This window comes from Empidonax traillii, unplaced genomic scaffold (genome assembly GCF_003031625.1).
Source record: "Empidonax traillii isolate 1590-97213 ecotype Southwest subspecies unplaced genomic scaffold, ASM303162v1 scaffold195:size1760703, whole genome shotgun sequence".
Lineage (NCBI taxonomy): Eukaryota > Metazoa > Chordata > Aves > Passeriformes > Tyrannidae > Empidonax > Empidonax traillii.
Window position 1 is genome coordinate 806,418 of NW_020955388.1, and position 27,812 is coordinate 834,229.

Sequence of the window (27,812 nt, forward strand, 5' to 3'; positions counted from 1 at the left end):
TAACAAACTTCTGTTCTCATAACTTTGACATCTAGAGAATGAAAAAAAACCCCACTACCTTTACAATGAGCATATGGCATTGTCATTACGTAATCTTCTCCCCTATTTAGAAATGTTAGTCGTCCTTCTCCATCTAGTATGGCAGATAATGAATTCCCTGAAATTCAAAGACAGAATATCATATTTCTCACCCTGAAAAACAGTCAACATTTCCTAATAACTGAGCAATAAAATTAAGAACATTAGTATATTTAGCACTGCAATCTATCCTGTCTAGTGAAGCCACTATAATACAGTGTCTCCAATTAAAAACTAAAATACTCCAAAAATAGAAATCAGAAAGGATAATGCAACAAACACTGACTCTTCTAACAGCCTTCTTTCATCCACAAAACACAGCTCAAGTGCACCTATTTTACATTCCTCAATAAAAGTACAACCAAAAAAATCTCATTACTTACCATAGAACTTTGATTTGGCCAGAATGCTACCACTAAGGCAAAAACCATCCTTGCGGTTACTAACATAGAAGGCAGATATTGGAGGGTGATGTGATACCTGTTGAAAAAAAATCACACATTAATTAAAAAAAAAAAAAAAAAAAAAAAAAAAAAAAAAAAAAAAAAAAAAAAAAAAAAAGGAAAAAAAGAAAACCAAGAACATGCAATATAGTATAAAACTTGAGCTAATAATGACAGAAGGCAAACTTCAGGCTGCACATATTAGAATACAGTTAATTTATGCAAAACATGGCTGTAATATTTGGAGATAAAGATCAAGCAAACACCTACTGAATTTCAAGAGTTAAGGAAATTAGCATCTGAATTGCCCTGGAGGAAGAGGGAACAGAAATGCTGTAAACACCTTTGTCTCTCTAGGAAGGGCACTTAAAGGAGAGGTCTGTAAGAAAACTACGCTCACCAGGAGAGCTTTTAGGACACTATTTGTACATTTCAATACATTTTCTGAAACTACCATGTCATTTAGCTAGCACAAATATACAACACATTTATTTTTCTTAAAAATATTTGTTCCAGTCATTGCATCTACCTGTTCTGCAATATAAAAAGTCTTGCTATTTGTCCTTGGATGAATCCACATGCAGCGGAAAGTCTCTCCAAGTATAGGATTGTACGGCTTTTTTAGTCCCTAAAAAGAAATAGAGAGTAACCATACTATGCGTGTACACATGTGTGTGACTGAAGATAAGACACACACAAAAAATAATAATATATATGCTGAAGTACATGATATATGTGCTGAAGTATACAGTATTTTATTTCATCATTTCAATATTGTGCTCAGTTACTCTGCTCTTCATTCTAAGGAAATTGTCATACATTTAGTATATCCAGTAAACTATTCCAGGCTACATGTAAGGACACACAGAATATAAGATTTTTTGGGGTAGAATTATTACAGAGCTTTTGTCTGAAGTTAGGTATTAAGCACTTACTTTCAATACTGTTTCCCACCAACATGAATATAGAGAGTATTTAGTGAAAAGCTAAATGAAGTAGTGGAAGCATTAGTCCTCCAACTGCAGAATGTTGTCACTGAAGAATGGTAAATATAGAACTGGCTTAACTTTATCAAAACATACTTAGCTCAACTTCTACTCTGAGGGACAAAAGAAATTGAATAGAGTCTATTTTAGGCATGGCTAAGGACCAGAAAGTTCCATGATCTATTTGTGTAAGAAATAAAAACTAAAAACTTAACCTTGCTTTTTTAAAAAATGCATAACAATGTAATTTAAAAGGAAAAATTTACTCCAGCCCAATCCTGAGCCCTCAAAATAGACACAATGGCTAAACAATAAAATAATACGTGAAAGTACACCTTTGGCTTTTTGTAGAATCCTGACAAATACCACTTCACTACTTTTTTCATGCGGTTGTAAGCATTCTCTTCAAGAGCAGCTCTGTGAAACAGAACACACACACTGTCAGCTTATTGAGACAATACAGTCAGTATTGTTTCAGCTATAACCCTATCAATTGTTATGACATATCTTGAATCTATGAGCTGACTAAAACAACAGGTTTGTGCTTCACAGTACTGTAAAACTTTCAGCCTAATCTCACCAAATTCAGTTTTCAAATAATTTTCAGAAAATTGAAATCAAATTAAAAAATCAGAAATTTTATTTCCATATTGTAGTCTGTTCTTTGTAACAATTAATTCTGTTCCACCTCCACTCAAGTTCTTTCATTTATAAAGTACTATTCCAGAGAACCAGCCTACTCATGTGCAGAGCTCTGAGTTGAATAATATTTCAATTTACAGTCTTTAATTTATTAGCTACATTTGAGCAGGCAACTATGAATCTGGACAGAACTTAACACTGTATTAAAAAGTTTAACTGGTACTGGATTACCATTTTAAAGATGATTCTTTGATAAAAAAATCATTAAACCAATTTTGAGAAGTCTTCTAACCAGTCTTCAGAAGCTAAACCAGAAATGCCTGCAACATGACTGTTATTAAATTACTAAGAGGGGTCAGACGTCAAGATGTACTATATGAGTTCTTAGTCAGTTAGCTTTCAGAAAACAAGGATATCTAACACTGTTGCCCTATTTTAATTAAAAAAAAAATGGAAATAATAAAAAACAGAGATAGAATTTACTTACTCAGACAAAAAGTCTGCATGGTAGTAGTAATCAGACAGCTTGTCCAGGAAAGAGCGAGGTTCCAAGATAAATGTAGGCAGTACAACCTTGGACAAATCCATTCCTGGCCGGACTTGCTTTAATAGTGTCCAGATCAAACTTTTATTTTCTTCCGAGACTACTTCTGTCTGAGCAGCCTCCCCTGCCTAGATGAACCAAAAAACTGCTTACAGAAACGAGAAAGAAAATAATCCTCCAGAAGACAGGTCAACTTTTTCTATGATTACAGTGAGAATGGAAAATGGATACTTAAAATGAACCACTCATAGATGCTGAAGTAACTATGGAAGAAAGATCAGGTTTCAATAAATACGCTTATGATACATTTTTAATGAAGTATGATAGACAGACTACTCAGCATTAAAAACTGTGTTTGTTTGCATCAGCCCTAGATCAGAAAAACCTGAGGTAGAATATTGTTCAGAAAACCTTCCTTAGTCCTTTCCTAGGCATCAAGTGCATTACTCAGTTCTCACGTGCATAACTTATACACCGAAGGGCTGTTCATTCTACCAGCTTTTCCCAACCATGAAAGCTGACACATTCATGCTTTTCAATGCCTTGACCAGTCAGCAGTATCTGTGTTTTTTCTTAAAAAAACATATGACTTAAAGGTAAATGAGTAAAATCAGCAGCCACACTCCAAATATGCTCCCTTCTGTCCAAGAGAAGATATTTTTCCTTACAGTTTCTGAAATCAAAAGCACTGATTGTAGGAAAAGCAAGCAAAAACACCTTTTCAGAACAGTTCTAAAATGCGTATTCAAGAATTTGTAGTTATCCTGAACTCCTCAGCTTTCCTAAAATATTGCTTTGTCTAGACACGACAATAGAAAGCACTAAAGCATAAATATGCAAGTTCCATAGGTATGAAAAAAATTTCATAGTTAGCACTAGAGGAGAAAGGAGAGATTTGAGAATAAAGTTTACTTCAATTTCTGTTACTAAGCTTTTTGTTTACAAATCCCTGTCATATTTGCCTGTGTAGATACAAAAAACAACCTGCAGAAGTGGAATGGTATCTGGGGTATCATTAGAATGCAAGGTGACAGCAGAAACACAGCCAGCTTTCCACTAAATTCTGCAGACCCCACAGCTGCTTAACTCCTCGCTTGCAGTAGAAAAAACAGGTGTCAGCTTGCATTCAAACCTTCAACTTGAAGATTTTTACTTGAAGAAAAACCAGGACTAAGTTAATAAAAATAAAATACAAGTAACAACAAAAGAACAAGTAGTCATGGTCAACTTCTGCTGCAGGTGGTCCTTTCAAACAGCACCTTCTGTCTAAGCGATGTTCCAGATAATTTCATTATCTCTGTTAAAATCTCATACATTAGCACAAGAGTGGCAAAGCAGAGTGGGTGAACAGAACCTTTTCCACTCATTATTACTGAAAAATATGAAAAGCCAATTCTGCAAGTCAGCTTTCAAGTGTAGTCTGACCCCTAAAATATCAGCTTTCTATTTGGAGAAGCTGCTTGCTCACTACATCGACAGCAGTTTTACCTCCCCAAGTTCTTCATGACTCTGTTCTAAGTAAGTGGTTTCCTTGATATCAATTGGTTCTGGATCGACAAAAGAATCATCCTGTCGCTCTGATGTGTCGCTGTCGCTTTCTTCGCTTTTCCCCAATCCTTCATTATCAGATTCCTCGTGGTCATGGTCATTGTCTTTATCAGATTTGTCAGAGTATGTATCTTGATCTTTAAAGTGATGCCTTTCAATTTCACTGTCATTTAGCCTATTAAAAAGAAGAAAAGGCTAAATGAATCTTCAACTTTACACAATAATTTCATTGTTTCCAAACCTGGATCTTAATAAAATATACACTAAAATTGCCAGTATCAAGCCTGATCTGGCAGCAGTGTCAAACTAGCTTTGCTGGAAACACATAGGATGTACTCTACTCACTGAAGTGTCAAACACACTAAGTTTAGAATAGTTACACTGGAAGGGACTTGCAAGTCTTCTGGTCCAACTGCCTGACCAACAGTTGAAGCACGGTACTGAACGCATTGTCCAAATGACTTTTAAACACTGATGAGCCTGGGGCATCAACCACCTCTCTAGGAAGCCTGTTCCAGTGTCTGACCATCTTCTCAGTGAAGAAATATTCTGTAATGTCCAGTCTAAACCTCTCCTGATGCAGTTTTGAACCATTTCCATGCTTCCTATCCCTGGATACCAGGGAGAAGAGTTCAGCAGCTCCCTTTCTACCTCCCCTCCTCAGGAAGCTGCAAGAGAGCAATCAGGTTGTCCCTCAGCCTCCTTTTCTCCAAACTAGACACACTGGAAGTTCTCAGTTGCTCCTCACAGGACATGCCTTCCAGCTCTTTCACCAGCTTTGCTACCTCCTCAGGACATAGTCAAGGACCTTCATATCCTTCTTAAATTGTGGGGCCCAGAAGTGCATGCAGCACTCAAGATGAGGCCACATGACCTCTGAATACAGTGGCATAATCACCTCTGACCAGCAGGTTATTTGGGTTTGATGCACCCCAGGATGGGGTTTGCCCTCTTGGCTGCCAGGGCACACTGCTGATCCATGCTGACTCCGTTGTCAGCCAGCACCCCCAGACCTCCTTCCACTGCCCCTCAGCTGGGCCCCAAGCCCACTTCACACCCAACAATCACCTCAGCACCCCTAGGGCTGTGGTGAGAGCAGGGCTGGTCTCCAGCCACTCTTCTCTCAATTTATACTTTTGCCCAGCGTTAGTCTGTCCTAGGTGCAGACTCTAACATTTGGACCTGTTAAATTTCATGCCATTGATGATTGCCCAACACTCCAATCTACCCAGATCCCTCTGCAAGGCCTCTCATCCCTTGTAAGTAAATGGCCAGTCTTCGTGAACAAAGAACCGGGGAAGGTCTTTACACCTTCCAGCCTGCGCATTGGATTTTTTAGGTGAGACACAGTGTGCGCGGAACTGAGCCCACCCTTTAATCCTGAGGTTCATCTGCCGGGGCCAAGCGAGCTTGGACGGTGGCAGCGAGGTCCTCAGGACGTAGATGGATTGCCTTACAGGGCTAACAAGCTCCATCTGCCCGGGGAGTGTCCTAACCGGGAATCAAACCCGGGTCTCGGCGTTGACAGCACTGCGGCTTAACCACTGCACCACCAGGGGCACTCTCATCTTTTGAGAGCGTCAACAGCACCTCCCAGTTTGGTATTGTCAGCAAACTTGCTAACAGTGCACTCAATTCCTACATCCAGATGACTGATAAAAATACCAAACAGAACAGGCCCTAGGATTGAGCCCTGAGGGACACCACTGGTGACCAGTTGCTGGTCAGATGTAGCCACATGCCGGCACCTTCCCACAGCCCCATTCATCATATCCCTTTAGGTCCTGCCTTCACCCAGTTCTTCAACCAGCACATTGTGACCCTGCTCATCTAATAGCTGGAAAACTTGTCCAGAATGATCCTGTGAGGGACAATATCAAAAGCCTTAGGAAAATCCAGAAAAACTACATCCACTGTCTTCCCTTCATCCAGTAAGCAAGTGACCTTATCATAGAAGAATGCCACATTAGTTAAACGTGACTTTCCCCATGCCGACTAGGTCCGGTGATTGCATTGTTCTTTAAATGTCTTTCAATAGGACACAGTATGACCTTCTCCATAATTTTTCCAGGTACTGAGGTACTACAGATTCACGGGTCTGTAGGTTCCTGGGTCTTTCCTCAGGCCTTTCTTGTATATCTGAATACTGTTGGCTAATTTCCAGTCAGTGGGGTCCTCCTCAGGCTCCTAAGACTCTCAGTAGATGCTTGAGAGGTATCTGTAACATCCACTAGCTCTCCCAGTACTCTGGGATGTATCACATCAGACCCCATGGACCTAAAAACATTCAGCTGATACACTGATCTCTTAAAATGTCAGTGTCCACAAATGGAAATTCACTGGTCCTGCACTCATGGGCCTCCTACTCAAGAGGGTCAGGCAGCCCAAGGTCTACCAGTATTATTAACAACTGAGTAAAAAAAAGCATTAAATTTGCCTGCTTTTTCTTCATCCCTGTTTTTCAGGTGACCATCTTCAACACATATTGGTCCACTGCTTTCCCTAGATCTCCTCTTGATATAAACATATTTAAAAAAGCTCACTCTCAGTGGAAGCTAAAATTGCTTTCATCGCCTTTCTTTTCCCTCTTCTGCCAACCTCACTGAAGCTAGACCTGCCAGATTTTTGCTTAGATAGTTAAACACACTAAATATGCTTAAAATATGCTATATCAAAAGATCTACTTAATTAAAGCATGAGTTTTAATTAGACTTAACAGCTGTAGCTAATTGCTGTGATTGTAATCAGGGCCAGCAGCTGATATTAAACTACTATTCAAGAGTACAGATCTCCAGCTGAATTGTACACAGCAGTTATGTTGTTTCTACAAGACAACAGAAGGAGCAAAACTCTAGCTGAGCCAAGCTTGGTCATCTGGATAGAGACTTGAATTGTTGCCAGAAGCAACAATTTGCCTTTTTTGTGCTTTTCTCAGACTATGCTAAAAAGAATTGCATTTTTCCCAGTTTAGGCCCCTGTCTCAAATACAGGAGCATATCTAAACAGCAGTCCAAAATTCCTGCACTCCCAGAAAAGACGGATGGACAGCAAAGTCTTCATAGGTGGGAGATATTTGAAATAAATTTATGTTCACCTGAAAGTATATTGAATTGGTGGAAGACTATTGAGAGAAACTATTCATAGCACAAGCTTTAGACCAAATTATTTCAAATAAAGGACTAAATCTTTTATAATTCTTAATGCACTTTGGTGGCACAACTGAAGCATTAGACAACACCATTCACTACACTTGTTTAATAATGTATTTCCACACAAGCTTATGCTCTCAAAAGCTGGCTGAAAGCATTTAGTGAAATAAACAGGGAGTTTAGACATTAGATACCAGGTGATACCAGACAATTTTAACTTTTGTGCATTTAATTTAATAGTAGGGTGACTGAATTATTATACATCCATCTGATGGTTCAAAGATAAGACATGATGGAATAATTTAAAGAAGATTATTAATTTCTTTAACCAAAGAACAGCAACTTAAATTCACATCTACCAACTTCTGCCTCATGTACTAAACTTCTTATCTTCTGGTGAAGCTAACAAGAGACAGCAACTTAAAATTTTCATTTTTTCTATGTTGCACAGTTTAACTGAGTATTTACAACTTACTGATATGATACTCAGCTTCAAGTTCCTTGGGCTAAACTTTCCTCTGGATCCACTTAGCTTGAAAAAAGATTTTTTTTTAGGTGCAGGGTATAAAGCACAGTAAAAAGAAGACATATCAAGAGAACTCAGGAGCAAAATGAACTGCAGCCTTAATTTCCCTGTGGAGAAGTTATCACTACAAGGTTCTGCCAAAAAGACAATCAGGTTTAGTAATTAATTCACTTACGGTAGGTTTTCTCCACTGTGCATGTTGTTAGCGCGAAGCAGACCATAGAAAGAGACATGACTACTGTCTGCTGAAGAGTTCAAATCGTGTTCTTTACCTTCCCTAATCATCGTACGTTTAAGCAGACTTGAACATTTCAGTGCCAGCTCCAAAGCATCCATCCAACACCTGCCTACAAACAAATGAGGCATTAGACTAAAAGTTAAGTATTTAACACAACTATACTACTTCCATTTTCTATTTGGGAAAATTAGTCTTTTAGGCCTGTTTACATTGACTTTGAAGACACACTTCAGAATTTTCAACTTTACAACTACCCAGCTGTGGTACAAGGGATGCTTCAGAGCAGGACATGCAAGGTAAATCATGATTACATTAGAGCATATTCCAGCATTTCTTCCTTAATACAAGTCTGACTACACCCAGGCCCTGACTGTGAATGCCTCCGAAGTTGCCTGCAGCCCTGCTCTAATTCTGAAGACTAAGTAACTGTATCAGTTGGCAAAATTTGCCCAAGTAATACGATAACAATGTGGAAAAAGATAGCATATAAATACTGTTTCAAAATATAAAAAGTAGATATTCTAATTTTCTTTGGAAAAAAAGTAACTAAACAAATTTGTGTATTCTTTCCACTTCATAATTTTTCATTTTCATGTATCGAATCAATGTCTCAATACAGAAGGCAAACTATTTTTAAAGTCTGCAGGGGTATGCTTAATTAACTGGTAGATGAAAAGCAACTGCTAGGAAGGCTAAACAACAATCTTAAAGTTTGCACATTGTAACCTTGGAAGGTACTTGCACTGACCACCACCTTCCAATGAAGGGTGTCACAAAACTATGTTTTGAGGGAATTTTTACTACTAGAACTCTCTGCAACTGCTGCGCTTCACACACAAGTGCTTTCATGAGAATATGTCCACATTAGCACTTTAGAAAGGCACTAGCTTGATAGTGAGACATACATTAATACAGCTAAATCATAAATAACCTGTTCCCCCTCCTCTACCCAGTCAACACAAGGCAAGGAGTTCAATGACATTTTCTTAGGTCAATATTCTTCTCCAATAACCAGGAAAATCTATGAGTACCAACACAACTGAATGTACTAAACTAAGGGAGAACTTTAACAACTAAACTGCAATCAAAGTGCTGTAACAGATATGAGAAGACAACTAAAAGCACCTCTTTCTAATAACTAACTGTTGTCACTGCTGAAACAATGAAATATCTATTTACCATCTGATTCTGAAGCAGCTCGGATGATCAAATAACTGCTGGGCAACGGCTGAGTTATAGAACCAACTGCTTCACCTTTGGGACCCTTGAAACAGATAAAACAAGGAACAGCATCAGATATTTCAATTCAGTTTTGCAGTTTATCATTCAATGTAATAACAAGCTGACACACTGCAGAGCTATTTACTGTCACTCAGCAACATCTAACAAAGACATGAATGGAAAGATGGACAGCCCTCTTTTACTGGATTTCTCCTTCAAAGTCTTCATTCTAAGTATAGGACCCAATTCAAGCTCACTTTAAAAGGAATGGTCTTTGGGATTAAAAAAATTTTGGTGTGGCTTTTTTGGTTTTTTTTTGTGTAAATCAGACTTGGCATAGTAACTTGGAAATGCTCTGCTGATGCTACTTAGAGCAAGGTGACAAAAGCATCGTAAGGAATGGCATGGGGGTCACCCTCACTGCACAGGAATTCCTGCAGGTGGGTACAGAGAGATCACAAAGGACAGGCTATTCCTCTTTCACTCAGTATTTCAGCTGAAGAGGTACAACTGAAAACAAGCAAAACAAAAGACGTGCCTTTGGGCTGGCATAAGTGAGTTGATTTACAACAAATATTGCCTAGTAGAAGACCCCACATTTGTACAGCAACTGCCTTTTCTCCCCCTGAAGTCTCATTTTCTCTTGATGAGAGCACAGATTCCTCTCAACTCATAGAAGGATGCTATGGTTCATAGAAAGGAGAGACACCAGTGCAAGCCAAACCCTTGCAGAAAATGGGAGGTCTTATTCAGGGATCTACTTCATGCTTATTTTATATGCCAGTATGTTTGGTGTCTTAACAGCATCCAAAACTGCACAATTTTTGCCGGTCTTCAGAAAACAGATGAGTCAATTCTTATTTATATAAAAGGAAAATAAGTGTTATGTATTGTTAGTAAAACCCACTAATCCTTTCTCCCTCCCTTCTCCCACTTCAACTTCTCTACCTATGCAGTAGTCAATTCCACAAAATATTCAGATGCCTAACTGTAGACTTGTCATTTTATCAAGAAAAAAAACAAGATGATGTCTGGGTCCACAAAAGACATTTAGATGCTTAAGTCTCTCTATAAAGGGCATCAGCAACCATGACATTAAGTTCAACCAAAAGATACACATAGGATATCAAATGCCACAGTTTTACATTCACTAGGAAGTTCTTCACAATAAAAAAAAAAATAAAATCCAAAAGACCTTTCCATTTCTGTCAAGTTTTATTTTGGAATAAAATGTCAAATAACCATTTTAAAGCCCCTTCCAAATAAAGTTTATGTATGGTAACTTTATGACAATTGATAGGCAAAGAGGGCTGTATAAACATACTTGAAGCTATCATTGAAAGCTGGGTTAAGTCTGCCTAACTGATGAGTTAACACACTTTGGTCTTCACTGATTTCCCCCAGAGAAGCCTAATGAAGAGCCAGTACAAGGCTTAGAAGAGGGAATTGGAAAGCCAGCAGAAGTTTTGAGCAAAAGCAGATAAAGGCAGATTATTTTAGAAGCAAGCAAATGAAACAGCCAGAACGTTTCTGAGGGTGAGAAGCGGGTAAACAAGTAGTCTTGGTGGCACTTAAATACCAATACAGACAAGCTAGTGCTGGTGTAAATGATGTTCAGAAACTCAGAGAGTCAGCACAGAGTAACAGCAATTGGGTGTTAGAAACAAAACTCCAAACCTCAGCCTCCCTCCTAGTGAGCAGAAAGGTGTGCCTACAAAAAGTCTTTGGTGAAGCAGCAACACTGAGATTAGGAGTTAGTGGGTACCAAGAACCAGAAGGGGCAACCCCACCCATGACCACGGCTCACCCCAAGGGTGGGAAGGCAGGTGAGAAGCCCACTCTCACCTGAGGAGGGGAGAGCACCATGGCACAGTGCCACGCCAGGCAGGGGTGGGAGAGGTGTTGGGATGCTGCATGGAGGGGCCGTGGCTCCAGCACTGTGCACAGGCCTCAGCCAGCACAAGTCCTTAATACTCTTGGGTCACAAGACACGGACTAAGGGTGGACTTCTGCTCGCGAGATCTGTCCTTCAAGGTTATACTGTGGGCACTTTAGGGTATGCTACTTACTCTGTACCAAGCCACTATAATTTAGAGACGAAGTGTGGTTTTGGAGTCTGGTTTTGTTTTTTTCTTATGCAAGAAAGTTACGTTCCCCTAAGTGTTTTAACAATACATTAAAACCAAATGATTAATTTTTAGTGAACACTTATGTATGTTGACTTAATTTAAATAACTGCTCATGGATCTTGATTTCCTCTAATGGATTACTGTTCAAAAGGCACTAGATACTTTTCTTTGATAACACCCATTATGGTTTCAAAATCAATTTTCAGTATGTTAGTGTTCTGTACAAGAGGCACGTTAGTTTCCATGTGCTATGTAATTTTATTTGGATTGACCCTGCTCCTGATGGATGATGCTATAACTGCTCCAAGGCAATGGTCAAGTTAAAAATTCCATGAGATTAAAAAAATTTTGAAGTTTACTTCCTACAGAATATTCATGCCAATAAAACTCAAATGCCATGAATGTTCATTGAAAAACAGCAATGAAAACTGATAAGCAGCCACCCCTGACTAAATTTACTCACAAAAAATTATTCACACTGACTTTTCTAGTTATTAATTTTAGGAAACTGAAATGGTACCAGGACCAGGCACATGAGAAAGGCAAAACAAGGTACAGTGCATCAGCTACCTCAGAGTGCAGGAGGAACATCAAAAACCACAGCAACAGGCTTAAGGGAGCATGTGAGGTGACTGGTCACAAACTACTGCAGAAGAGAATTTGCAGTCTGCCAGAAGGACACACTAGGGGAAATGTGTTCGAGTGAGGAAAATCTCCTGCAGTGCTTAACACCTCTGTACCTGTTTTTTGCAATGCCATCTTCCTGCACTGACTGCAAACAAGGCTCATTTTGCCTTAGACTTGAGGCTCTTTCTGGTAAATCTACTCTAGATCAGTCAATTGCTATTCCACTTATGCGGGTTGGCCTCATGGTAATAAATCTGTAACTAGGACATTATGATTGACTAGGTAAACAAGGCAGAAAAAGGTTTCAAACTTCAAGGTCTTTCATCTAACAAAATCCAGTAATTCTCAACTGCAAATAGCCATACCAAAATGAACAAATGCCACTCCAGCTCTCAGCACATTTAGAATGGACAATATCAACTGGTTCAGGTTTAAAATTTGACCTACCTTAAAAAAGTAAAAATCTGGTGGGGCATGTCCTCTAAACTCTAAATATCTAGTTAAAAAAACAAACAAATCCATTTCTCATTGCCAAGCAATAAAGAAATATAAGACTGATTTCTGATCTTCTGCAGACAGGCCACCACATACACTTTGCAATGTATGTATACATGTCATAAATAAGCACATTAACACCAAACGTTATAGCTTTGGAAAAGGATATGAAGTTTGTATCCTGCAAATGTGAGATCACTAATTACTGAAAACTCCTCCTAAGCAAGAATAAAATTATTCAAAAGCAACTACAAGTGATTTGATCTAAGTTTGCTAAATTTAGATAACACTGACATTGATAACAATTCAGAATGATCACAAGCATCAGTAATTATACTGACTGACTTCCCTGTCTAAGAAAAGGATGACAAAATCAATTCAGCATATTCAACAGATGTGACAGTACATCTGTATCAATTTAAGATTTAGAAGATAAGATAGCTACTAATTGTACAATTGTAAGATGTTGCAGAGGGCATAATTAATTAATTATGACAAGGTTCCTAATATTGTACTGTAATTTCATCTAATGCAAGATGTCATTTCAGGAGGAAAATATGTTCACTTGTGCTGTGCTTCCACACCCCCTCTCCACATGTAAACACAAAACAAGGACTACAATAGTTTATCAGATTATAAACAATGAATAATAGCAAGCATTAAAGATTCTTATGAAAAATTAAAATAAACCTTTGCTGTGCAGAACACACACTGTGCTTTTCAACACAGATAGGAGCTGCTCACAGTATTATGCCATCTATGACAAGGCAAATAGACATCAGAACCGAATGAAAATATTTATCTTTCTAACATTATAGCCAAAACCAAGTAGACTTGGCTAACAAGTTGCAATCTAAGCTATTATTGAACAAGGAAGTTATTTGAATTTCTACCCTAGGGTGACATTTTATTACAAGAATATGGGGTTGGACACTAAGAAACATTTATAACACAACTCTTTCATTTTGGCAAATCCCACCTTAATTTCTCTGATTTGATTGATGTAAAATATGTTAAACACTCATTCCTTCATGTGATTGCCTGTGATGGCATTACCGTCTTTAATGGCATCCCGTTGCACACCACACCTCTAAAGCTCTTTACAGAGCAGCATAAATCAAACAGTTTTTCTGATGAACAGGACTAGATGTTGAAGGCTTATATTCAGAATAAAAAACCCATTAAAGTTGTAACAGAAAATGCAGTTCAGCTTTTCATTAAGGTTGTCTTTACTCATGGCTCGCTAATGCTACTCGTCCTTTAAGAACCATTCGTGCTACCACTAACCTTTATAGCCCATATGGACTGCTCCAAAGGATGAAACAGTTTGAAACAAAAGCCGTCTTTTTTAGAAGGCCTCTCGATGAGTTCACAAGCATTCAGGAGCACTGTTCCTACCCACTGGCCATTTTTGGGAGTTTTGTAAATAAGCAACACTCCCGGTTTCAGTACACACCACAGTTTGGTCCAGCTTTTCAAGGTACCACGAATCTAGAAGATAAATAGTTACAGTTATATCTCAGTGAAATCAATACCAAAACCATCCCCCTTAACAAAATTAAAACTGAAATTATTTATTAGCTTTTATTTCAAAGCAAAGTTTATCAGGTCTATCAAAAGTTTATCCAGGTTTATCAAAGAATACAAAGGTACAATTTCAATGCTCTCTCTTCTGTTCTCTCTTTATGAGTATTTAATTCTACAAATACGTATACACATATCCAGATATTGGAAGTACGACAATTAATCTGAAACCTCAATGAATTTTCCTATCTGAAACATATTTTATCACTAGCATGAACACAGGATAACCTTTGGAAACAGAACTCCTCTGAACACAGGGACGATGTGATAAGAAAAGCAAGATATTCACAAACTAACTCATATATATTTGAATTTCTTAGATAAAACCTTTTAGAACAGCTGTTAGCTTCAACATGTATGTGAAATAAAAGAACCTTTCAATTCTCTGAATTTCCACGTCTCATTAGACTGCTTGCATCAATTCTGTCAATTCTGGATTTTAATCACTTCTGTGTCTGTAGGACTGAATGACAACTTGATCTCTGAGCAATATTTTAGCCTGTTTACACTGATTTTTGCAAAAACTGAAGAAATGTTTTCCTGGCAAGTTACTGTTGGAAGCAAACAAAAACAGGTAAAAGGTCTTTTTTTCTTGCACTATTAGTACAGTACTACTGTACTATTTCTATCCAAAGAATATATTTACTAAAGTGAGGAATATGTACAAATATATTAACTGCACTACTGTTAATAACATTGACTGCTGTCTTTGAGAAATTAATTCCTCACCTTTTGTACCAGTTAGTTCCTAACAGAGGAAAAGAAAATCACCAGAAATGCAGAGAGAAACCTGTATTCAAATATCTGACTGAATCATTTCCACTGCTGTCAGGGATGTAACAGAGCTCCACCTCCAAGTGTAAAATGAGAAGGACAAAATAAGAATTGCAAAACCAGCTCATCCAAAGTTAATGGCTATACGTGCAAGATGCATGTGACTAGGGTGACTGCAGCAAGTGGCACTTAGGTTCCTCTATTACTCCCCTAGGATTTGAGCACAGAGACCTTGGGATGCAATTAGTGGCTGCTGTGCCCGTAGAAAAACATTAACAGCAAGTAAAAGACTGAGCCTCTGTTCTGGTCAGAAAGTAGCAAGCAGCTGCTACATCTTCAACTCAGGTTTCACACTTGGATTCTGACCTTCAACCAGTCAGCCATAACAATAACTGATGGGTCCGTGATCGTGCTAAGTAATTCTTTTGTGGCTCTCTTCTTTTCTTCTCTGTAATTTTTCTTTTGAACCTGTAAATAAAAATATTTATACTGTCACAGCCATAAGCCAGTTATCATCATAAAAAGGCACTGACTAATACAAGGTGAGGAAAAACCTGCTAAATTTGATTTGCAGTACAGATACAGAGAAGTAGCTTTAAAACAGTATTTGACTTCAAGGTACAAACAACTATTTCATGCTCTGTTTCAAGAGCAGCTGTGATGTAGCCAATTTCAGATTCTTCTGCAATTTGCTTTTAAAACTGAGGACTTAGAAACTCCCGTTAAAATTATACCGGAGAAAAAACAACCAAACCAATCTCCCTCCCCTCTTCCTTTCCTGGTGTAAAGCAGAAAACCAGAATTGGGCTAGATTCAGATTTACAGGTACATTATCTGATCAGTAGTCTTTACCCATCAATTATGTTCCCTTCCCAGTAGAAATCTGCAGCAATGTATCTCCCTCTTTTAGAGCCAAATAATTTTATGTTTCTCCTGACATGGTATCTGCCAAATAGAGGACTATGGTATAGTTACAACACTGGGGGAAGAAGATAGTGGAAAAACAAGTAATGCATTCAAACTGTGATTTTGGTAATTCCATTTGTCATCTCATTGCATGTAGATATCCTGAGGTCACTGCCAACCTGAATTATCCTATAATCTTCTGAGTTATCAACAACCTTGTGCCATCTTAGAGACTGCACTACAGAAGCACATTATGCAAGTAACAGTACAGTAACATTTGAAGAGACTCAACAGCACAACTTCTTACAATACTTAAATATTCTGTAAGTTTCATGATTATTTGGCATTTTTGTCTTCTCATTAGGGAAAAAGGTAAAATTACGTGAATGCATTTATAGTTCCTAAGGAGTTACTAGGAAATTAATTCACCTTGAGAGATTCTTTTTTTGTGAGTTTGCTTGAAGGTGAAGAGACATCCTTCTCAGAGCCATTGAAAAGCTTGGATTCAGACTGAAATTCACAAAACACATAACAAATAAATTACAATGATAGATACAAGGATACATTACTGATGCAGGCACATTTGAAAGTGTTTGAAGTGCAGTTACGTTTGTAAGGTTCCCATTCCCACTCACTTCTCTACTGTTTTCCCCACTTCAAAAAAAACTCCAAAGCAACAAACCATAACTTGCAACATGAGCTGTTCACCACCTATTTATGGAGTCTCTTTTCATATAGGTTTTATGGGAAAGAAGTCTGTGATTCCTCCAGAGGCAGCTGAACTACATATAGTATATATTTAGCTCATGTAGCCTGTTACTCGATAGAGTGGGCTTGAATAGTTTGGCATTATTTTAGCAGAGAGAGAATGTTTTAGGAGAATCCCGGTGTTTACACATAAGAGTCAATCCCATGATATACGAATCCCAATGTCTTCATCCATTACTTGACAGCTCCTCCAAATGGACTGCTATAGAGGCACTTACCCTGTGACTCATGAAGGAAAATACAGCCTCTTCAATCTAGGATTCAGTGCTTCATAAATCATCAAAATAGAACTGTCCACTAATGGCACTCGTTCTGCTCCTTGCTCCCTAGTCCCACACTGATTACTTTGCAAGTCATCTCCAAGAAGCTCACAGTGGCAACAGACAGGGGAAAAGACTCAGGTTTGTTTATGACACCCAAGTCCTCGTTCATGCAGGACAATAAGCTGCCTCAGCACCACATGATTTCTCCCCCCGCCGCCTCTCCCCACATCTTCTAAGGTTCAAAGTTTACTCCTTGGCATTTGTTGTCTACTAATTGAAAGGGAACTAAAGACACAAAATATTCACTGTGGGACATAGCACTCTTTGAAGGGAAGTGGGGTGGAAAGGGAAAAAGAGGAGTCTATCACAGAGTTCTCCTATCATTCCTACTGGAGGTCAGAGAACATATAGTGGAAATCCACTATATACAAACATTAGATAAATTACTAAGTTCTATTTCTTTGTAGACTGAAACGTAAGCCTTTAGGTGGACCCAAAGCTTCTGCCGTGTCAAAAAACAAAATAAATAGAAAAATCAATGTAACATTCTAAATTGTGTATTCAATTCAAGGACAATTCATGAAAACTGCTTCTCAAGCTGTTCAGCATTTCAAATCTCAGACTATAGTACAAAGTCTATTCACAGAATTTGGATTCTGGAATACTATAAAATGACAATCAAAAATATGCAAGATTTGAGAAAAACTTATTGCAATAACAAAAACAGTGCACCTGAGCACTCAACTCACAAGCTGCTCAAACAAAAGAAACAAAGATTAAAGATTTACTAGCAGAATAAAGCAATTTAACTTTATTCTACTTTCACGCCTTTTATTCTAATTACTAAGACTTTACAGGAACCTACTTAGCTACTGTACAAAATATGTGTAGTAACTGGAAAAACTGTACCTCAACATTATTTCAATGGTAGGTAAATGTTCTTTAATTTCCATACATATCTTAGAAAAATGAAGCCTCTTCATTTTCTAATATAGGTATGTTCTTGACACTCAAAATTTAGCTTTAAGATGAGCATACACCTTGAAATGAAATTCCTCTCTCTAGATGTTGAAGGAAATACAGTACTTTAAATGTAATAACAGAAGAGGGGAAAAATGCTTATCACTGTCACATAAGAAGAGGTAATGAACTCATTATGCAAGCTATAATGGAGCAACTTAAGCAAAACATTCATAAATATTCTAGTTGCTCACTAACAGAAAACTAAGACAATCCAAAGGTCATGCATATAAAAAGCCCCAAACCAGAAAGTATCACAGGCTACAAAAACTCATTTTCTCATTGTCTCAGTTTTAAAGCTCACTAATAGGGCACTGAGCAGAGTTCTAACATTTACCTGTCCAATGGATTATGAGACAGGTCAGTGATCTGTGTATTTTTAAGCTAGTAACTTCCTCAGTGTTACATCTACACAAAGCGGATGGAATAAAAAATTTAGAAGAAAACATTTTAAGAGAACCTGCTGCAACTCCCAGTGAGGTACACTGAGTACCAGATTCCAGGCATCACCACTGCTTTTCCATTCTCACTTAGAATGAAGGGCTGCTACTTCATCTCCACTAGTATAATCAAGCCTCACATGCAGTAATTGCAAAAAGACAGATGAAGAAAAATATGTACTGGCAGAAGTACGAATATTGATCTCATCTTTGATAGCAGAAAGACACAAACAAAAGTAACAACAAAGGACAAACAGACCTAAGATCCAGGAACCAAGAAAAATAAATGTAAGAAAGAGAAAAAAGGAACTGGAGAGTTAAAGAGAAGTGATTAAAAGTGTCTGAAATCAAGTCAAAAGAGACCATGTAATTTGATTTTCAAGTCAAAAATTATTTAGATTTCTAGACCAAAATAAATATTTTTATCAGAAACAAGCCAGATGGTAAAGCATACTTCCTTGATGTTCCTGACAAGGAATCTATTCTAGGATGCAGTAAAGCTAAAAGACATAAAATTTTGTAATTCCAAGTCACATGTAAGACAGCAACAGCTTGAAATGCTTAGCTGCACATCACAAAATGCACCATCAGCTGCAGAAACTAATTCTGATGACACCATTTCAGCCAGGAAATGCTATCATAATCTTTAAGTCTCTTGGTTTTCCTTCAATATCTTTGTAACGTTTCCCTTTAATGCTCTGCCACATCAAGCATCACAGAAAAATTTGTGTCAAGATCTCGAGTGCGACCCTTCTGTCTCCAAAGTGCAACTGCCTTGGCCAGCACCACCTCCAACAGATGCAGTGCCCACCTGTGCGCGAGGCATCTCTCCCATTCCTGCTGGGACCTACTTGTGTTCAAGCTCAGGTCCTCCCCTCCCAGAGCAGCCCACACCTGCTGCGCCCTGACACTCTAAGTGTTTGTTACCACATTTGCCTCTATAAAAAGACATCCTAACAGAAAACCACAGAATAGAACAGAAACACAGCTGGGTAAGTTAAAGCTTTTAAATTTCATCTATGGCAAAGCAACGTTCCACCCTAAGATTTCATTTTCACTACTTTGATCTTTGAAGCATAAATTTTCATGTGATGTCATCCAGGGAACTATATTAAGAAATTCCCTTTAATCTTTACCTATTGCTGATTCTGAAGAGTAATCTTTAGATTATCTACACAAAAGTTATATACATTTGCCTTTAATTAAAAGTGTGTAAATCCTTTACATACCAACATTTTTAAGCCAAATTAGGAGGTTGCTTTCCTTACCTTACTTTTTGACATAGAATATGCTGCATCCTCTTTACTTTGTGACACATCATCCTTTCCTCTGTCAAAACCTTAAAGAAAAAACAGCATTGTTGCAAATTATATGAAGATATTAACAATTTGTACGAGCTAGTCCTTGAAATAAATTTGCAAATTGTGTTTAGCATCAAAAGGTAAAGTGCAAGTAGACTGGATTTTCAAATAATGTATACATATCGGTCTGTCTCATCAGCTGAAAATGTACCAGCTACTAGGATGTACACTAATTTAATGCCCATTAAGACACAAGAACAGTCCACTGTATTTGGATAATGCTGTGTCCGATCCTGATGCATTGTAAATATAATGTGCCAACTTTTGTCCTTCTGTCTTCTCATTCTCTCCTGCCTGCACTCCTGCAGGCACAGAGCAGAATATTAAATAAAAGCTTTTTTGATTTGTTCATTTCTGTAGCCAGAAATAATTGTTACATACCATGTACACGAAAACCCATCTGATCACCAGTCATGTTTTTTTGCAAGAAAATTAAAAAGGTTCCTTGCATTAGCCTTGAATTTATACTTTCAACTTGACATTGAATAAGCCTAAGTACAAGGTTTCATATAATACAGTTGTTGAAATCTCACATTTATCTTCTGTTACTTACAGTACAAACCGCACACTTTCCCAGCATCCGAAAAAGTGAATTGGTGTATGTGCAACTATGGAAAAGAGGTTCACAACTGGCATGGGTGCTGCCACACAGCTGCTACATGCCACAGAACATACACTGAGAACCTAGCATCCTCTTGCAGAAAAATTATCTAATCTGGTTACAAGACACAACATCCCAGCAATCCATTTGAGTTGACAAGGGTGGTGGTAGCCTAAAGCTTTCCTAAACAGGAACAAAATGAATTGCGAAACGCATTTATCTGAGTAAGTAAACACGCCATCATTTGCACACTCTCCGGAGAGAAGGCAGATAACCACGAAGTCATCCATGGATTTCAGGAACAGCGCAGGCAGCTGAGAAGCCTGGTATGGGGGTGCCCTAGAGCTGCGGCCCACCAGAGGGCACTGCACCAGCAGGCAAACTGCACCCACAGACACCACAAGCGCTTCAGAGCATCCCTTTGAACACGGTCCCAACTTTGAAACAGAAATTGGTACTCAGAGCTCTGAAATGAGAAGAGTTACCAGAGAAACTCCTTGATTTCACATTCTTCAGGGAAATGTGTGTATGTGCAGGCAAACTATGACCCTTGAAAGAATTTTTAACTCTCTGTAGCAGCACTGAGTAGTTTGTTCACTGTAGGATTTTTTTTTTTTAATTAACATCTTCACCCTTCCACAACTTATAATACAGAAATTATTCCTTTATCACAATTACATACATTATTACAAATTATACACATCTTGGCATGTTTCACAGAGTTAAAGAGGTATTAGGTTGATCTTCAAGTTACATGAGAAACTGGAGATTCCTCTTGGTTTTGGTCTGGTAATCAGTCTTTTGTTTCTTTTGGTTTGGTTTTTGGAGGTCTTTTTCATTATATTTATTACCTTTTGCAAATAGCCTTTATTAAGACCAGATTTTTAAAAATTATATGCTGCAATACAATATTTTATTTCATGTTCACATAAAGGAAACCGTACATGCCTTAAAAAAACCCAAACCAAAACAAAACAAAAACCAAACAATTTTTACACATCTTTATAGAAGCCATTCTATGCACAGTTTATTAAACCCTTCATTTTGGAATTCTTCAAACACATCTGCAGTTGGTTTGTTCAGCTAATGAAAACCTATAATGCAGGAGACCATTTGATCACAGGGAAGAAGTACCTAGACTTCTTCAGGCAGAAGATTTGTAGTACTAGGGAATCCACAAAAAGGCATGTCATGCTCTAGAGACCAAAAGCCACATTTCATATGTAACACAAAATACAAAAGCACTTTTTTTTTAGCACTAGTTATCAGGTGCTGAGACAAAACAAAGGTTGCTTCAAGCCTCAGAGGACAGGTCTGCCTTAGTTCACTGAGAAGTTACTAGAACAGATGCCATTCTTAGGCAGTCACATACCAGAACCATCGTACAGAGGCTTAATCCTCATCCCAAACCCAAAAAGAAATCCCTCTAGGGATACTTATAGGAACAAACTTCCATTGAAAATGCAGTGCAGGCCTTTTCTAGTTACTTTCCCATTTTTACTTATTTATTTCATGGCACATACGGAAGACCTAGTGACAGGAATCAGCGAGGAAGTGCTAAGTCAGGACTGTTCTAACAGAACAGAAGTTATAATTCACGGTGTGCTTTCTAAAGCACAACGGTTTTAAAGATTTTATACATCCTTATCCATCCTTATCCATCAGACATACATTTTTATTTTCACAAATACTTTTTATCAGTATCACCAAGCAGAAATGAAGACATGAAGAGCTATTCTGTCCCAGAGAACTGGACATGAAGACCAAAGCTCAGTTCCATTTCCATGAATTTCACCTCCTTCCTTTCAGTGTCTCGAGCCCGAGAGGTGTGCGTGCCTGCTGATTCATGAACATGCCACCACACTCACTGTTTTCTTCCTCACCCACGTGCACAGAAAAGGGCTCTCTCAGGGGTTCTTTAGCAAAGCCAAGTCAGGGTGCTGCACCTGCTGGTGCACCTTGCACTGCTCCATCTCGGTCTGTGAGGAAACCCAGTCAACTTCACATCCCACAACATCCTATTTGTAACATCCCTCTGCATAGAAGGGATCAGCTCACTCACAATACAAATGGCTCTTCTCCCCATGTGCTAAAATGTATGTTAAAAATATTAATCCTAACTCAGGTGCTCATCCAGACAACTGTAACATCCCAAAAGGTTATATGTGGGACAACACACACTTTGCCATGGAAACACTTGGTCAAGGAAACAACAACAACAACAACAACAGAACAATTACGTTCACAGAATCATCAATAAGAAATACTGTTTTCTCTCTTCCCGCTACCAGTTATGAAGAATAAATCTATGGATTTCTGACAAATACAACAATACAACAAAGCCAATAAAGCTGCATCTCTAAAGGCGGGGTTTTTTGTGTTTTTGTTCACTCCAACAGTACTGAAAATTGCACCACAAAAAGTCACTGAATCAGTGTCTGGAGCAGAGACTAGCAGGGTATGAGAGTCAAGAGGCAGAGTCCAATAAAATGGAAGTGTTTCAAGCTTTGCAGTGTTTATCAGCAGTGGTCTTAGACTTAATATTTTAGTTTACTTTCTCCTTCCCATCTTGTAATTCAGTCAGAAAATCATCAGCAAAATAACCTGAGCTCACGTTTCACAATGGAGAAATTCAGGTGTTGAGGATGCAGTCCCTTTCTACACTTTCCTCTCTATTAAATCCCTTGAATATGTGTATAATTTTCTATCTACAATCCTGAAAGCAATCTTTAGATTTAAGAGCTCCACTATGTACTGTCTAAAGCAGTTCTCAACACCAGGGATTGTGTGCAAAGCAACATATCTTAAAATTTTGAGTTCCTTTCAGTGTGGCCTTCCATGTCTTAACAGCAGAGGCCCCATGGGCTCTGAAAGCTGATCCCAGTGCCAGTGCAGTCAGCTGCAGTTCACTGTATGACCTTAGAAGCCACGGGAAACTCTCCATTACTGTGTTTTCCTACTGTAAGCGCTCATTAAGTCCTTCCAAAACTTGCAGGCCAAAACCTACATAAAAACTCATGATAAGCTTTCACACAGATGCAAGAGCCTGACAGCTGCACACAGCTGAAGAAACTAGAACCCTCTGCACATAAGATGTTGAAGAAACAAACAAACAAACAAAAAAATCAAACTATGCTTCTTTAGAGACTGAGCCAGAATATGCAGTCAATATCAAAAGAAAAAAAATATCCTTCAAAACACCGTCGATGACAAAAAAAAGAGGATTAAATTAAGCTTAAAGACTGCTTAGGATAAAGTCTGTAGTAGGGTACATTTTCAAAAAAACTGTCCAGTTAATACATTTCAATTTTCAAGTGCAACAAAAGAATTATTCTTTAAAGTTGCACCCACAATATGTCCCTTCAGTCAGTTTTGTGGTTTTGTTCACCCCAATGGAAAAAGCAAAACCGACCACATAATAACTCCTACATCTCAAATACTAGTTTTGTACCTCTCAGCAAATGCCATCTGCAATTAGGACACATGAAAAAAATACACCAGAAAAAAACATGTTACTTTCTAATGTCAGATCTATTTTATCTGTAAAAGAAATAATAACTATTCACTGGGAGATCTTTTTCCAACATACAGAAGAACCAGTAAAAAAGCAAAGCAATGCATTAAAAGATGACAAATAGCAAGTCAAGCAACAATATTACTGACTACAAAATGAAAAGAAAGGAACAGCCTAATTTGATTACTGGTGTGCCTGTGCAGTTGTGAAGAACAATAATTGAGCTGAAAAATTATATGCTTCTGGAAGAAGAGTGAGCAACATTTAGTGGAAAATATCAATACTGGTGCTATATAATAAACAGGTCAGGAAAAAAAAATCTTTTTTAAAGAATTGAACACAGGGAACAATAGTCTTCTTAACTGATTGATTTTCAAAAGCTTACTGACAACCAGTTTTAAGAATACAGACTCCTATTAACTAATTCAGATTCCTCCATTGATTATGAAACGGAAATAATCAGAAAAGTAAGCAAAGTCCTTTTTATTTTCTCACAGTTGTCTTTTCTTTTGTAAATACCACATAAAATAAACAATAACCAAAGACAGTCAACACTAACTACACATGATCATCTTTTAGACAGGCAACAACTACTCTTTTTTTAAACAAGTCTAAAAGACTACACCTTCCATCATATTAAGAATGTTTTAAATTCTTCACAGATACATGAAAAATTCCAAAAGAAAAAACATTTTTAGTTAAATGCTTACAATTGAATTTTTTCATTTAAAAATGCAGAACAAATGGAAAACAGTTAAGAAGTCATTCATTGTCCACTTATGGGCAGCAATCAGCTTCAACTGCAGAATTCTATATGAAGGAAGCAAATACGAAGCTAAACCTTTTTTGCTTCAGTAATTACCAGATTACACACACTTATTTTAAAGGTAGGAAGGATCTGCCTAGTTGCCAGCCCTGCACTTTCAGGCTTTGAGATCTTTATTTCCTGAGCAGCTTCAATAAAAGTGTTAGATGCTTGGCACAAGGCTAATCATTTCCTGAAGCAGAGTGAAAGGAAATGTTATAGGGTAAAACAGGAAGTTTAATAAGATGTCATGTCTCAAACAACTTCTCCCACCCACCTGGGGCCGAACACACTGCTCCAATGATTCTGCAAGTCAGGACTGGCCACTCATATAGAGAGCCCCCTAATCGCTGTTTGCAACCTCCCCTACGTGCTGCACCCAACTCTTCTCCGTGTCTTCAGAACCAGGGCTTAAAAATTCAGTGAGCCCTACTGCAGAACATGTGCAATACAAAGTGAAAGCTATTTTAGTCGTGCCCCCCCCCCCCTTCCACCCATAGGACTATGCAAGAAGTGCATGTGTGCGCATGCACAAGATAAATCACACATACAGAGTAATTCTGGTAAGAATGCACAAATTCTACAATGTCCCCTTTCAGCAAGAGGTGACCTTGTAACACATTTTCAAGCACTGAAGCTTCCTGAAATAAACTGCTGAAATTCAGGTACCTATATCAGAGGCACACACTATGGACAATGAAACTCTACAAATTTATTTCAATATTCCACTACTGATTTTCAGGAAACAACAAATCCAAGCAAAAGGAGATTCAAGTCCTTTCAGGGGTTATAAATCTTAAAAATCTTGCACTACAGAGTTTAGCAAGGCTATGTTTTCAGCCCTCATTTTCTACCTTGTTATTTTATGTCAAACCACTGATGACAAGCATGCAGATTCTCCTGCAGTTTGAACTAAATGAAGACTTTCTGCTGTACCTTATTATTTTAAAGCAAATCCATTGGGGGAGGGGGCAGGGGGGTAGTGGAAAGCACAAGGGAGGAAGGCATTTATAAACCCTATTACAGAATATCAGTCATTAAACTCCAAACAACCAAAACAAACATTCCAGTCAGTCTCCATGCGTACACCAGTGCATTTTAAAGCAAGATTTTCAGCAGTGTAAAAGCTAACTTACTCATCTGCCCATCTGCAAATCTTGCCACTATGAAGAGCTGTTACCTAAATGCATAGAAGCAATACTCTTTCTGATTTCTACCACCACCTCAGTACAATACTCTCATTTAAGCTTAAAAACTGGAAATGGAAATTATATCCTATTCTGTACATTTTAAGAAATGCAAGACCAAAACAAACCTGGTAAAGCGGGAGAGAGCTCGTTATATCCTCCAAATGAAGCATTCCGGACAAGCTTTCGGCCATCAGCTCTTGGAGAAAATACAGATGAAATCCCAGCACATGAAGAAAACCTACGTCGCACTGTACCCTCTTCCTTCATGAGTTAAGATGTTTGTGTAAGGATTAAGTTCTCTGGGAAAGCTGGTTAGCATTAGCTGCTTGGAATAAGAGTGTTGCAGTAACAGCTTTTTACCTCACATTCTGATGAGTAAGATACAAAAGGGGGGGGGAAAAAGAAACAAACGAAGGGCACACATGAAAAATGCAGTGAAGAGACAGAGGCTGCCAAATCAGCAGCAAGCCAAGCAACACTACACTCCTCTCATCAAAGCCATTACAATGCTTAAAGTGGAATGGCTTTGCTTCAGCTCTTCTTTTCCAGAAATACACCACATCTCATTTTTATCATCTCAGTTTTGGTCCCACTCTTTTCTAAGCACACAAAAACTGTGTTTATTTAGCTTTTAAGGATTCCTTAAATTAAGTTCCTTTTAGTCTTTCAAATCCTGAATTTCTACTGCAGAAAGCACAACTCACGAGCTATGTGGCTTCCCCATTTGATACTGTGGTACACTACAGAAATCTGAAAAGGGAGTCAATGGTTTATATTATGCAGACGTTGAACTTTTCTGTTCAGGCACTCACCTAACTAGTTTTTATCAACTGATTGCCATAGCCTAAACATCTTCATTTCTTATTTAAAAGGTGAGGTGATTGCTTTTTCTTCTCTAAAACTCTCCCATATTTATATATATACAAACCAGCCTGACACCTGGAAAAGTAATAAATAATCTCCACAAAAAAAGGCTTTTCATTATTAATGCTCCAAATATTTTATGCAACAAATAAAACACTTAAATGGACCAACTTAAATTTGAAACATAAAAAATATTCCAGTAAATTGTGCTTCAAGACTAGAAGTCTCCTGATCCAAACTCTTCTTGCTGGCAGCTACCAAAGTAAATTGAAAGAAGCTCTCCCTAACCTCCTTCTCCACTGTGTGTTAGTTCAGCTACTTCTCTGCCCTGATGACTACCTTGCATAGAAACCCTCTTGTACATGTGGAATTTCCTTCCCATTTGGTGTTTCTCTGCTGATCCTATTTTCTCCAGCACACCTTATTTCTGACAAAATAGGTTTTGAAACCTTCTCTGTTTGCTGGACAGCAAAAAAATAAGACACTAAGAATTGGCTTGCAAATAAGAACTTGCCTTCTCCCTCAGGAGAAAGTAGGTATCTCCTTTTCTTACAAGGTGAAACACAGCCCACAAATTAAATCAGTGGTAGCATGAATGCAATTAATTCTCAAATAATACTGTTTACTCCATCTGTTTATGCAAAAAAGTGTCCTTAATATTTGTGGTTCAGTAATTTCAGTTCACACTGGCTCAAGGATACTACTGAAGTATTTTATAACCTCTATGAAAGGTTTTAATTGTGCAAAGTGTATGTGTATTAGTACCTAGAGATACATACACTAGGACACATGCAGAAACACTGATAATAATTCTTCTAATTATGAAACATAGTAGCTTCCAGGATCCTACGAATTACTAGAGTTTCTTCAGGTCTTGTAACAGACTCATGTCCCAGTACATGACAAGGAAAAAAGATGTACCAGAAAAAAAACAAATATGAGGCATCAATTAGCCATCAATAGAAGTCATTATATGCAATATGAAAACCACTATTCACTTGAGCACAGGGAGTGGGAAAAACTGGATGAGCATGTCATGTGTTCAGGTCTGTCTTCATTTATCCATTACTGTGTCTCACACTCCTCTCAGCTGAAG

At 38.0% G+C, this 27,812-nt stretch overlaps 1 protein-coding gene across 4 annotated transcripts in view; it reads right to left on the reverse strand.

Annotated features, from left to right (window-relative positions):
• Positions 1-27,812, reverse strand: part of OSBPL8 (oxysterol binding protein like 8) — an 86,845-nt gene that overhangs the window by 11,047 nt on the left and 47,986 nt on the right. For 3 of the 4 annotated variants that reach the window (XM_027886801.1, XM_027886800.1, XM_027886802.1), the window contains 12 exons: positions 19,650-19,720; positions 16,320-16,400; positions 15,351-15,452; positions 13,914-14,117; positions 9,334-9,418; positions 8,092-8,263; positions 4,182-4,416; positions 2,637-2,821; positions 1,843-1,924; positions 1,051-1,149; positions 462-558; positions 59-157 (listed from right to left, as the gene is read on the reverse strand). In XM_027886801.1, the coding sequence (XP_027742602.1) occupies positions 59-157; positions 462-558; positions 1,051-1,149; positions 1,843-1,924; positions 2,637-2,821; positions 4,182-4,416; positions 8,092-8,263; positions 9,334-9,418; positions 13,914-14,117; positions 15,351-15,452; positions 16,320-16,400; positions 19,650-19,720 (1,512 nt within the window). Of the gene's footprint in view, positions 1-58; positions 158-461; positions 559-1,050; positions 1,150-1,842; positions 1,925-2,636; positions 2,822-4,181; positions 4,417-8,091; positions 8,264-9,333; positions 9,419-13,913; positions 14,118-15,350; positions 15,453-16,319; positions 16,401-16,876; positions 17,006-19,649; positions 19,721-27,812 lie in introns of those variants that run through there. The other variant, XM_027886803.1, reaches the window with a different exon arrangement.